Below are 13,808 nucleotides of genomic sequence, written 5' to 3'. Positions count from 1 at the left end.
TGCACTCACCAAAAGCTTCCAAGACAGTTCCCAAAAACTAAATTGCTGTTATATTATGTGCTTGTTCTCTGATTCTTCCATGTAAACCACAATGTATTCGCTCCTCATCCTCTCAATTGGTTTCACTCATCCAAACAAGAAGATGAACTCCCGAGTCACAAGCAAGTGGTTGAGGATTATTCAACACATCCAGATGGAAATCTTTGGTCATGCTAGTTTGTCATTTTCCAACAAAATTGTACATAGTCAAGAGGTTACATTGCCTTTTACTGAAGCTTGAACTATTTTGGCAGACCTTTAGACTTGTTCTGGAGCATAGCTAGCAATATCATTCACCTGCACGTCCGACCTGATGGTGTTGAATTGCAAATGATCATATCATGCAAGAATGATGCCTCCAAATATCTCCGTACAGGGTTAATTCATTTTCCTCCAGTATTCCTTAAACAGCAATTCTTACCGCTGCTCTTCGTTATTTTGGGCTCTCTTCCAATATTAATGCACCATGAATAGGTCCAACAGTACTATAGTTTTCTAAGCCCGTTTTTGTTGCTGAGTAGAACTAATGCTTGTTTTCATGGACCATTCTGTGGTGAAACTTTAGATAAGCATGCCTTTGTTCCTTGCTGAAAGTGATGCTCCTCGAGCAGGAGTTTCAGCTCTTCTGGATCATTTACCTGGCGAATGAAGCTTATACACCACTTTTCAACTTTTCATAACGGATTGCTGATTGACTGACTTTTTTAACTTTAGATAAGCATGCCAACTTGTGAAATCAAGCCGCACAAGTTTCTTCTCTTCGATTAACTTGTTCCATTTCAAAGTGAGTGTTACTTTGACTGCTGCATGTTTTACTTTCACATTCCTCCATCCTCATATCATCTGCGACCATGAAAGCACGAACACCATTCTTATTATCTATCCAGCTATAGCCACGATCCTTTACGACTCCTCGATTGCTCATCAATGCCCTGACAGCCAATGCATCACCCCATTGACCTAAAGTAGCATATATATTTGACAGAAGCACATAAGGTGACGAGTTCTTTGGGTCAAGGCGGAAAAGATGCTCTGCAGCACATTTTCCCAATCTAGCATTCCCATGAACAGCACATGCACTGAGCAAGACCTCCCATACTATAGGATCATCTTTGCAGGGCATCTTGCCCAGCAGCGTCTCTGCTTCCATGAGACGACCAGCTCGCCCAAGAGAATCTATTATACAAGTGTAGTGATCAGCTAATGGCTTAATGCCATAATCGTTTTCCATGGAATAAAAGAATCTGAGCCCCTCATCAACCAGTCCAGAATGACTACATGCAGTAAGAACAGCAATGAAAGTGACGGTATCAGGCTTCTGCTCTGTAGTTAGCATATGTTTAAACAGTTCAACAGCTTTTTCACCAGAACCATTCTGAGCATACCCATGTATCATCTCATTCCAGGAAACTATATTCTTTGTTGTCATGCAGTCAAAGAAAACCCCCGCATCATCCACATTACCACATTTAGCATACATATCAATCAAAGCACTTCCAACATATACATCACCAGCATACCCATCTTTCACTATCTGGGCATGCATCTGTCTACCCTGAGGCAGAGACGACAATCTAGCACATGAATTAATCACACTTGCATAAGAAAATTCTGTTGGCAGCATCCCATTCTGACGCATCTGCTTGAAGAAAGAAAAAGCTTCTCTATTCAAAGAATGGAGAGCAAAGCCTGTGATCATCGAATTCCAACTGACAACATCCCTCTCAGGCATTCTTTCAAAAACCCGTCTCCCCATCTCTAGATACCCACACTTAGAATACATATCCACAAGACCACTAGCAACAAACATATCAGTATGCAGTAAGAATCTTGTCGATGCAGAGTGAACTTGCTTCCCACATTCCACAAGCCCCAATCCTGAGCATGAGCTAAGGACAACAGCCAATGTGGTCCGATCAGGCAAGACATTAAGAAACTGCATTTTCCTAAACAGTTTGATTGCTTGTTCATGATGTTCCTCCTGGCAGTAACCGGATAATAAAGCATTCCAAGAAGTCAGATTTGGGCAGGATATTTTATCAAACATTTCACGAGCAGATGCGGTGTCCCCTGCCTTGGCATAAGCAGCAAGCATACTGATATAAGTGACTTCATCAGGTTCGGCACCTGATTGTTGCATCAGTTGAAACATCTCAGTAGCCTTCTTGCTATTGCCACTCTGACCATATCCAGCTATCATAATGTTCCAAGAGACGACGCTAACATCGGCCAATGTATTGAAAGAAACTACAGCCTCATCCATATCCCCACACTTCACATAAAGATCCATCAATGAATTACCCACATGGGTATCTGATCCAAAACCATTTTTAACGACAAAAGCCTGAATTGATTGGCCGAGTAGAATACCGTTGATATCCTCAGTTCTAGCACAAGCACCCAAGACACTCGAAACAGCAACTGGGTCAATGCAAATACTACTCTTATGCATCTTAGCAAACAATCTCAAAGCTTCCTCAACTGAGCCACTCTGCATCAAACCACCCATCATAGCAGTGAACGACACTTCGTTCGGGCTGTCCATCTCGTCAAATTTTATGATTGCATCTTTGATGCTCCCGCACTTGGTGTACATACCAAGCAGCGCATTCTCCACAAACAAATTCTTATCAAGTTCAATCTTTAAAGCAAGTCCATGACACTTCCTACCATCCCCTAAGCGCATCAAGCCGCCGCAAGCACTCAAGACGCTAGCAAACGTGAAGTGGGTCGGCAGGAATCCTTCCCGCCTCATCGCATAATACAAATCCAAAGCTTTCCTTTCCGCCCCACTTCTCGCCAAGGTGCTTATCATGGTGTTCCAAGAGACAACATTCTTGTCGGGCATTTCGTCGAACAGCTGGAAGGCCAACTCCAAGTTGCGAGACTTGCATGCTGCAGAGATGATGGCGTTCCAGGAATAGATATTAGGATGTGGTATGGAATGGAAGACGTTGATGGCGAGGTTGAGATGGTCGCATCGAGCGTAGAGCTCGACGAGGCGGTTCGAGAGGAAGGTGTCGGCGGAGAGGGCGAATTTGAGGATTTGGGCGTGGATGGATTTGGCGGGGAGAAGGGATCGCTTGGTGATGCATGCTTGAATGAGATTGGCGAGGTGGGTGACTCCAGGATGAGCCATGCCGGCTCTGCGCTACCGAGTCCGACATCTATATACTGCAACTCGGGGGGTAGTTCGGTAATTACGAAATGTTTTGTTTTTCCATTTCACACCCTAGTAGGAGTTTTTCCAGTTCCTGCATAATTAGTAAAATAACAAAAGACACCCTGAACAATCCATTGCCAGTGGATTTTCGAAAAACACTCCAACTAGGGCGTTTTGTATGATTTAATAAAAGCAAAGGTGGAATTAAAAATAGTGAAAGACACAGGGCTGCAAATTAAAATAATGCCAGGGTGTGAAATGGATAAAGCCCTTCAACAAAGTCCCGCCCCTGTGGAACCAGAACCACACCGCTAACAAAAACCCTCAAAGCCCAAAGCCCTCGGCTCCTTTCGAACGAAATCTTTTCGTTCCCCTCCTCTTCGTCTCCCTATCTCCTCCACCATGGAATCTTGAAGCCCACTTCCCCACGATGGCCCCAACTCCTATCCGCTCTCTTCAAACGCTTTTCCACTCGAATCCCCTCATGGGTGGCTCCAAGAACCTCCTGGTGAGATCATCGCTGGGCGCGAGGATTCCCATCTCCCCTTACCGCATTCTCCAGTTCTACACTCCCACGCGTATCCTTTCCCAGGGGCAGAGAACACCCAGCTCCAGATATGTTCGTGGTAATGTAAAACAATCTGGGTTTCGCTCGGTTGGGCCTATTGTGCCGTCAAGAACTGGTACTAAGTTAAAAGTTTCAATCTTTTTGTCTTTTGGTGCACGCTCATTTGGTAAAACGTCCTTTTTGATCGTTATGTGAGTAATATTGTTATTTTCTTGGTTTGTAAGTTTATACGGCAGGAGTGGAGGACTCGCAGGTTCATGCTGAGCGGCTCGCCCAATTGATGGCGAAGCTGGAGAAGGAGGGAATTCTGTGTCGCTCTTGCAAGCCCGGGCAGTATGACCATTTATTGTGTCCAAAGGTGAATCTTTTCATCACTACGAGCTTCGTTTTAGCCATTGGTTTAACACAATTAATAGATTCTAAGTGGTGCCAGTTCTGGTTAAGTCAATGAGCGAATAAGTTAATGGATGCATATTTGTGTCTTTGATTAGTGTGATGGAGGGAGTACGAAGGAGGCGACCTTATCAGTTTTCATCCGTGAAGATGCGTGAGTTTAATATTACTATCTATACATTTTGGCACTCTTTGTTTGTAAAATATTTATTCATGAAATTGACTTATCAATTCCCCTTTTGGCTTTTTAATTTTTACCTCCATTTTCCTTTTCCATTTTATAGCCAATTGGCCTTGTGGCAATGCTTTAGAGGTAAATGTGGTTGGAAAGGTCGTGCAGAGGTACTTTTGTACTATAACGTTTCTTGATTTTTAATATAAGAATTTATAGGAAATGAGGATTTCCAATAAACTGATAGTGAACATATTGCAGCCACACAAAGAGGTCAAGGCAAATTATGCCCAAGTAAATCAAGCTTTGAAAGCTAATAAGGAGTATAGAGTAATCAACGAAGAGGACCTGCAACTGGAGCCGCTCTGTGAAGAGGTAGATATTTGGGATTGGTTCTTTGTTCTGAGTATTTCCATTTGGATTTGGTCTCATCTTCACATTTTTTAGCAGTTCTGTTTGTACTGAATTTCACCATGTTCATTTTATTTGTCATGAGTTTATGGTGAATTGTTTCATTTATAATTGCTCAGAGAACTGCTTTTTGAATGCTTCTAGAGGTGCTTACATTTGGTAGTTTCACTGATGTCATTTTGAGGGTATAACTCTTAGTAATTGAAAGATTAATCGAATTAGATGAGCTGGCCTTCTTGTGAATTGTCCCAACTCCTTACATTATGTTGGTACATAATTCTATAATCAATTTATCTACTGATTCTAATTCAGTTAGGCTGTGCTCTTTCAAGATTTTTACAACAATAATGGTCTAGGAGTTTGCCTTTTTATTATAGATGTTCGACATTTGTTAGAACTATGCAATTTTTTATTGCAAGTATTATCTATTGATAATCTAATTACATTCAGGAAAATCTATATAAATCTTCTGTTCCATACTAATGGTACGAATATTTTTTTTCTCTATTCGTAATATTGTCATGTTAAACTATGATTGTTCATTTCAGCTTATAGGATACTTTGCTGCGAGAATGATTTCGTCAGAGACACTGAGAAGAAATTCTGTAATGCAGCGTAAATACAACAATCAGGTTTGCTATCTTACAATACTTGCATAGTGACAGAAGGAGGAAAGCTGACTTGCAACTGCTGTTTGCAGATTGTTATTGCCTTCACTTACAGAAGAAATGGTATTCTTGTTGGTTGCAAGTACCGTGAAGTTTCCAAGAAATTTTCACAGGTTTCTAATACTTATCATATAGGGGTTTCATCTCTTAGAAATCTTAAATTTTGTAGGGGATTAGAAACATCACATCTTGATACCATGTCTTGTTTTCCTTTGCCAGGAGAGGAATACTGAAAGAATATTTTATGGTCTTGATGATATTAGTCAAGCAAAAGATATTATCATTGTAAACTATCCATCCATGGCTTGTTGACAGACATGAATCTTTTTCTTTTTCCAAGTTTTAGTTTCCTCTTCACAATGTGACTTATTTTTTCTATTGATTATTGGGCAACTTAGGTTGAAGGTGAAATGGATAAGCTTTCTATGGAAGAAGCAGGCTTCCGGAATTGTGTTAGTGTACCAGACGGTGCGCCTGCAAAAGTTTCCAATCAGATTCCTGATGAGGAAGAGGTTTGAACAAAAATTTTACATTTCCAGTCTTTATTTATCTATTTTGTGTCCTAAAGATACTCCTTTTTCTAGGTTGCATGAGCTTTAATCAAGAGCTTCACTACCAATAGATCTTATAGATTCTACTGCTTGTCCTTCTATTTCTGATTTTGTTTTATCCAAGAACTTCCCACTGATTACTAGAGGGTTCATGTTAGGTTGATAGACAGTTTTACAAATCTGATCATTACATCTGGAGCCTTCACATCTTTATAGCCAACCTCATTATTATTCGGACAATGCTTGAATGATGATATGTCCTAAAATATTCATATCTGTTTTTGTATATTGATGTGGACCTTTTTCTGTTGGACATCATTCTTGTCAATTACCTATTCTTAAGACTCCTCAGTTGTCATTTCTAGATTTCATGGAAAGAGCATCAGAAACTAGGGTGAGAGTGGAGTTCTATGCAAAATGTAACGGCTAACGTTTGCATTTGGGAAACTGCTTGCATTGGAGAACAATCTTACAGCTATCTGCTGAGTGCTAAAGCTTACTAGGCTTAAAATGCAGTCTCAACTCTCAACTGAGACATAAGTAGGCTGTGTAGAAGTGCTAGAGTTTGATGCTGCAAAAAACAAAGAACCAGAATACATATTTATGCACACATATATGTAATATGTGGACATGAATGCAGTAAGTTGTTTGTGTATATGGGCATGTCTGCATTTTATGCTGATCGATTTCCAGGTTTATGCACCTCTACGTAGCTTTTAGGGCCTTTTGTAGGAAAGATGTTTTGCAATTGTATTTTCCAAGTAAAATGTCTGTATAGAATCACTGTTGGGAGCGTATTTCCCAATTGTATAACTCCAGGCAAAATGTCTGTATAGAATGTCACTCCAGTGTAAATTCAAGTGATTCCTTTACTGGTAGCAACTATATTCTACTACAAGAAGTTTGGACCCATATGTTATTTTCTCTTTTTTGTTCATCATGTTCACGGTGGACCATTGCTAGTGAACCTTGTTGCTTTGTTTTACTTATGGCATTAGCAGTATTATGGGACAATGTTAAAGCTTAGGAATTTTCTACGACTAAAATTTTACTGAATGCTGGAATTGCTTAAGAACCTTGCCCACTTGCAAGTATCTAAGATAAAATTTGACCTTTCAGATGTCTAACTTGGATTCTAACATTCACTTACGTTCTCTGTAAAGCTAGGACACAAAGTTTCAGTACTTGTGGAACTGCAAAGAGTACCTACAAAAGGTAGGGGCGTAAACATTGCAGTAAATTTTAGAGATTTTCCTTGCAGTTACTAATAGGATATTTACAGACTATTTAACTGCATTAACCAGTAAACCTTGCCACTGTTCACTAGGCATCTCGTATAATACTAGCTACAGACTCTGATCGCCCTGGTCAAGCTTTAGCTGAAGAACTGGCCCGCCGGCTTGGTAAAGAAAGGTTAGCCTCTGTTTTGTCATAAAATCATATATCATTATCGTCACCTAAGAATTTTGAATAAATGACTTTTCTTTACTTGATAAAAACATGCTTCCTATCCATCATAACACGTTCTTTTGGATAATAAATAGATGTTGGAGAGTCAAGTGGCCAAAGAAAAATGCTACTGATGATTGCAAGGATGCAAATGAGGTCTGATATGTACTTTAAAGGCCTTCTTTATGCTTATGTTAGCATCTCTTGTGTCCTAGTTCATGGTACCACGATTGCTCTTTTAGATAAATTAAAGGATAAGGCAATACATAATATTAGCTATTGCTCTTCTCCTCTGTGCATGGAAGTACAAATGTCAAAAGGAAGATTTTTATCTCTCCTATATTACATTTCCTTTTACTAACTATGGTAAATAGACATGGAAGTGGGGCAACCGGGCAATTTTGAATCAAACGATACTCATCATATGAAAATTGCCATATTTGGTTAGTGTCTACTTTCAGAATTCCAGTTTATGGAATTCATTTTTCTTTATTCATTTGCTAGTGATATACCATTTTCTTCCTTTCTGGTGCATTAAAGAATGTTTGATTTTGTAGCCGATCAAGAGACTGGCCTATTCAATTTTACAAACTTAAACTATATTCTGGACCATAACATTTAATGCTCTGGGAAGTGTTTATCTTAAAATCTAAATAGCTGCACAAATTGGTACGCCCAGTGTGGTTGGCCGACCGGTATTGGAATCCACTTATCTGTATGATCTTTTCCAATGACGGTTAAGCATACTTGTTTCATAACAGAACTGTGAGAGTCATGGTGCATTTGAGATACTGAACCATCTTGCATTAATTGCATTAAATGATCATTATTACAAAGAGTCAATCATCATGTCACAATGCATTTGTGACACTTTGTTCTCAAGTTTTACTGAGTAGTTATTCTTGTAGCTAAGTGTTAAATGTTGATTAAAAAAAGCACCTTCATTCCAAGGTGAGGACAGTGATGCTTGGTACAAGCAAGAAGCTTTTATGAAGTTTGTTGGTCATCTTTTTTTTTTTTTTTCCAAATATCTTGTTTTCTTCAGGTACTCATGTACTTGGGACCAGATGTACTGAAGGAAGTTATAGAAAACGCTGAGTTATATCCTATAAGGGGTCTTTTTAGCTTCAGTGATTTCTTCCACGAGATTGATGCTTACTATAATGGCAGTCATGGATATGAGCTTGGTGCTTCTACAGGTTGGACAGCTATAGATGAATTGTATAAGGTAATTTTGAAAACTGGATGATTTATTATTATCATCATCATCATTATCATTATCATTGGAATTGAAGATTAGAAGCTAAAAGTTATATATATTTTGGTATATATCCTCTTTAAAGGCTCACTAATGTTGCCTAACTATTGTTGCTTTCAAGTACTACTTTTGGAAGAATATTTTCAAAGATTTTTGTTGTCGTTCTTCAGTTACCCTCCCTTTGAAAGAATTGTTTTGGCTGCCATTACAAGCGATGCAGCCCTGCAATAAAATATTGGAGCCTGCATATAATTAAGTGGTTGAACAGTCCGGTTGTTTGTATGTATTGGATCAACCATGAGCAATCCAGTTGATGGCTCGGACTGGTGATAGTACAGGAGAACATGAAATGGAAGGACTTGAACTAGTGCTTGTGGGTTGCCAGGAGGAGCCTACGGATAAGCTTGATGAGTAAGTTTGAAAAGGAAAGGGTAGACAAGGCAAGAAAGAAAGAGTGCTTGATGGCCTGTGGCAATCTTGGGAAAAATAATAAGAGGGTTAGCATGGATTTGGATTAGAGAGAAAGGGAAAACATTTGACGAGAATGGGTTTCTTTATCTTTTAATGAGACTATATTTGATATGATAGACCTTCTCTTGCTAATGAACTCAACCAATAGAGTAACACCTCTTAAATTCTAGGGTAGTATTATCAAAAACTTACTGCCAACTCAACATTTGAAGTCCCCAGAGGTTTTTATTGAGTCTACTATCTAGCTAACGAGTTTTATTATATCCAGTACGTAATAGCCAAGTAGGCTTGAGACTAATGGCAAGTCAAGTTGACTCGACTGATCCGTTTCAGAAGCCTGAATTTGAGAATTTATTTCTAATTCATAATTAATCTTTTCAACTGTGAATTGTGATTAGAAACATCCCAGTCATTAGAAAGGCCAACATTTTAAATAAAGAACCCCATGGAATTTTGCATGATACAACAATGTATTGATTTCTCTTAGGATTTCTAAATCATTTCACTCCCACATTTATAATTGAATATCATAGCACCCACTTACCAAGTTTCTGAGAAGTATAATGAATGTACCTAGTCTTATCTTTGGACAAAGGGATATTAGAGTCCAGCTAACTGATATTGCTACGGTCGTTATCTTTTATATAAAAGAAGTATCTTTTATATCTAGCTCTTGATATTACCTCTCTTCCTCACCTTGAGCAGGTCCTGCCAGGAGAGTTGACTATAATAACAGGTGTACCGAATTCAGGTAAGAGCGAGTGGATTGATGCTTTGATGTGCAACATAAACAGAAATGAAGGATGGAAGTTTGTGCTTTGTTCTATGGAGAATAAGGCAAGTTTCTGCTGACTAATCACTTCCAATGTTGCTGTTCACTTTTATTGAAATTATTTTATGTGATGGATCAGGTTAGAGATCATGCAAGGAAGCTTTTGGAGAAGCGCCTCAAGAAACCATTTTTTAATGCCAGGTAAATGTTTTTTTTTTGTGTAACAAACCTTATTAATCTTTTGAAAGGTCCCCAGGGAACATTATTTTATGAGTCTGGATAGATATGCAGTGTAAATACACATTTTTGCCCTTTTAGAGCAGGCTTGATGTTATCCACATTCCCATTTGACAAGCAGGGAAAGGTGTTGTCACTTGCATGTACATGCTAGTTTTTCTCTGTTTAGATAACATTCTGCAACGATGGAATTTAGTATTCTCTGCAATCATTTTAGACTCTAAATTTGACAATTATCATATATTAGAAATGGTAAGAATGATAAGTAGCCTCTTTTTTACTTTTGGTTACTGATAGGTATGGAGGATCTATGGAACGTATGAGCTCTGAGGAGTTTGAACAAGGAAAAAAATGGCTGAATGATACCTTTCATCTTATCAGGCATGTCTATCATTTATTTGCATAAGTTGCCAAGGTTAATTTTTATTAATTGTGAATATATGATGACTACTGTTGCTATCTGGTATATTAATCTTCTTTTTATGTCTAGTTTCTGTATGTATGTCAATGTTTTTGGTAACTGGCACTGTCATCAATCAGTGGGAATAGTTTCTTTATCATGTTATAGGAGCATTTTGTCACAGTTTAGTGGTTTGATGAACAGATGTGAAAATGATTCACTTCCATCCGTTAACTGGGTTCTTGAGCTTGCCAAAGCAGCAGTCCTAAGATATGGAGTGCGTGGCCTTGTTATTGATCCATACAATGAGCTTGATCACCAACGTTCTTCAAATCAGTAAGCATTCTATGGCTTTATCATATCAAGCTGGCAGTTCACCTTGTAAATTGACATCTGCAGCGTCCATTGAATAGATTTATCTGTATTTATCTTGTTTAGGCCTTTATATGCCCAACTGTTCATAAATATGTGAAATACATTATGCTGTTAGAACAGTTCCTATCGTTGTCTATAAACCACTTAATTTATCTTTATCATGTGGTAACAGAACAGAAACAGAGTACGTAAGCCAGATTCTTACTAAGATCAAGCGCTTTGCTCAACATCATTCATGCCATGTCTGGTTTGTAGCACATCCAAAACAGGTATTTTCATAATTTATCTCATATATGTAAGCTGAGAATATATGAATCAACTCATGCAGTTTTTTTTATTTTAGCTACAAAATTGGGGAGGTGGTCCACCTAATATGTATGATATCAGTGGGAGTGCGCATTTTATAAATAAATGTGATAATGGCATTGTCATCCATCGTAACCGGGATGTGAATGCTGGGCCCCTTGATCTTGTACAGGTTGTTTCTATTTTAGATTCAAATTCAGCCTTTTGTTATATATTCACATACTAAATTTTGTATGCTTGTTTTGCATAGGTTTGTGTAAGGAAGGTACGAAACAAGGTCGTTGGATGTATTGGAGATGCTCACTTATCATATGATCGGTATGCAAATCATTTCATAGTCTGCTATTGTACTTTTTTGTTCTAAATAAGAACTAAGAAACATATCTACGGATATTTTGAAGTTTGAGCTTGCTTTAATTTAATTTCTTGCTATCCAATAGCTACCTAAAGGTGGTAGTGCTTTTATTTTCTTATTCAGTCCTTGTATTTCTAATCTCGCCTGATTTATTCCATGTGCCTTAAATCAAAACCAAGACATGCTAGAACTAGTAAAGGCCCCTTTCTGTCAAGTCAGAAGTGGAGTGTATATTATTATTATAATAGTCTTTGGGAGGTTTGGGAATCAAACTGTCATGCTCAATTTCAGACAATTCAAATTCACTCTTCTAGTATCCAGAGAGGCAAAGGAGTGTTTCTCTTGCCAATGTCTTGCCAATTTCAGACAATTCAAATACTCTTTGGCCACGTGTTCCAAAAGTATTGATGAGAAGCACCTCTGAAATTGCATTATATGCACAGCTTTGCATAAGCAATTTGCTCAAAGGTTCTTTTCTTTTGGTGGAGTTATATAATTTTTGTCCATTATTTGCAGACAAGCTTATCTAAAGTGTGAATCTGCTGTGTGCCAACCTTTTTCTGCACTGCACCATTTTAATTTCTTACGTGCATTAGGCAAGTAAACTGCTCACTGATCCTTCCTTTATGCAGGATTACTGGGGAATTCATGGATGTTGATATTGAGGTTAAAAAGAAGAAGGCAACCTGATCTAGTGATCTAATTAGAAGGTCCTATGAAGACATGCAAGTTGGACTTTCAAGTCGGCAACTGAACCCTACACTGAAACGCCCATGTGAATGTCAAAATCAATCAGCTGCCTTGAACTAATCATCTCAGTACACTTACAAGTAGTCTTTCCTCGATTAAGCCAGGATGAAATGTTCATCTCTTTGAGCCTCCAGTTCCCAGGTCAGAATTTTGATACTTGGTCTGCACCGAGCTTTCCAACTGTGTAAATTGACCCACCCGTATGTCGTATGAAACAGACTGTGGTCTTCTGGTGTATTGTTACTTCTAATAGTTTAGAACACAGGACTAGGTTTATTTGAATTGGTGCATCTTGATGAATATTTTTTGCCAAGAATCATTTGCAATTTTTCATACTTCATGCTGATGGTATGCCTATGGCTACCAAGATATATGTATTGGAGTTACATTGACATCTCTGTCGTCATTGTTGTCTTGATCCGTGATAGATCAAGAGGATACTAACAACCCACCATCCTCCAAAGATTGCACAGCCTTATGCCAGTACAAGAATGCAGCTTAAGACAGCCTTTTTTCCAGCTATCAGATGCAATAAATGACGCAATGTGGAAGGAATCAAGTATTGCTGCTGGAATAGTTGTCATCATCATTGTCGGAAGGAAAGAATTTGGGAATTTCTCTTATTTGGCACCCTGTAATCCTAGTAGTCGATTTGTATAAAAAAAAACCTCATAGTTATCGTATTTGTACTTTTAGACCTTAATTTTCAAATAGTAAATTGAGCTCTATTTACTTATTTAATTTTTTTTTATTGAAAACGTACTTTTAGATACGTATCTTGATAAAATAAAAGCACATATTTTATATATCCCGTATAATTTATAAAGATAATGCTTGCTATTATTTTTTTCTTTTGCTAGATTTGGATATATATATCTTAGAAAAATTAAAAATGTATTTTTTACATACTTTGCATATGGGTTTAGGATACAACTGTTTCTTTTTTAATTTTGTTAAGACTAAACGGGTAAAAGTGGTTTGGAAGGTGTAATTCAAAAATTGAGTCTAAAAATCATCAATACTATAACTAAAGGGTTTTTCATGCATATTACCCCCCCTATAATATGTGTTTATTCCAATTCACACCTTGTCTTTTTATTATTTTTAATTTGATCACATTTAAACATCGTACTTGGGGTGCTTTCTTAAAAGTCGATAAATGAAAAAGAGGTGATTTAGATTTTTTTTTTATTTACATTTATTGAAAAATACAGGGGTTTAAAATAGTGGAAAAGAAAACAGGTGTAAACTACATTAAATATATTATGCAGGGTGTTAAATGAAAAAGAAAAGTTTTGTTTTGTTGTTGTTGTTGTTGTTGTTTCATACTAACTGCAAAACTCCAGAAAGAAACAAATTGCACCCTGCATAATATATTAATTGTGGTTGGAGGTGGAAACGAAAAAAAGAAAAACGAAAAGAAACAAGTAGCCGTTGGAGGTGGCAAAGAGAAGAATAAAAGCAGGTGAC

At 37.8% G+C, this 13,808-nt stretch overlaps 2 protein-coding genes across 2 annotated transcripts; one reads left to right on the top strand and one right to left on the bottom strand.

The window, feature by feature from the left end:
• Positions 1-187: 187 nt before the first annotated feature.
• On the bottom strand, positions 188-3,178 carry LOC140798531 (pentatricopeptide repeat-containing protein At4g20770). Its single transcript, XM_073152387.1, has one exon. It carries the CDS (start codon positions 3,176-3,178, stop codon positions 776-778), a length of 2,403 nt encoding a protein of 800 aa, XP_073008488.1. The 3' UTR covers positions 188-775.
• A 336-nt stretch (positions 3,179-3,514) lies between these two features.
• Positions 3,515-13,021, top strand: LOC140799312 (twinkle homolog protein, chloroplastic/mitochondrial). Its single transcript, XM_073153587.1, has 21 exons — positions 3,515-3,885; positions 3,995-4,128; positions 4,262-4,317; positions 4,448-4,505; positions 4,597-4,710; positions 5,295-5,378; positions 5,447-5,527; positions 5,634-5,699; positions 5,813-5,926; positions 7,133-7,180; positions 7,293-7,378; positions 7,510-7,570; positions 8,460-8,642; positions 9,849-9,980; positions 10,055-10,116; positions 10,450-10,533; positions 10,757-10,888; positions 11,100-11,196; positions 11,271-11,405; positions 11,484-11,551; positions 12,221-13,021. The coding sequence occupies exons 1-21, from the start codon at positions 3,633-3,635 to the stop codon at positions 12,276-12,278; spliced, it is 2,106 nt and encodes a 701-aa protein (XP_073009688.1). The 5' UTR covers positions 3,515-3,632; the 3' UTR covers positions 12,279-13,021.
• The last annotated feature ends 787 nt before the right edge of the window (positions 13,022-13,808 follow it).

The sequence above is a fragment of the Typha latifolia genome, chromosome 12 (genome assembly GCF_019914945.1).
Source record: "Typha latifolia isolate L0001 chromosome 12, TyphaL0001v2, whole genome shotgun sequence".
In the NCBI taxonomy this organism is placed as follows: Eukaryota; Viridiplantae; Streptophyta; class Magnoliopsida; order Poales; family Typhaceae; genus Typha; species Typha latifolia.
This window is presented reverse-complemented; position numbering and strand designations above follow the sequence as displayed.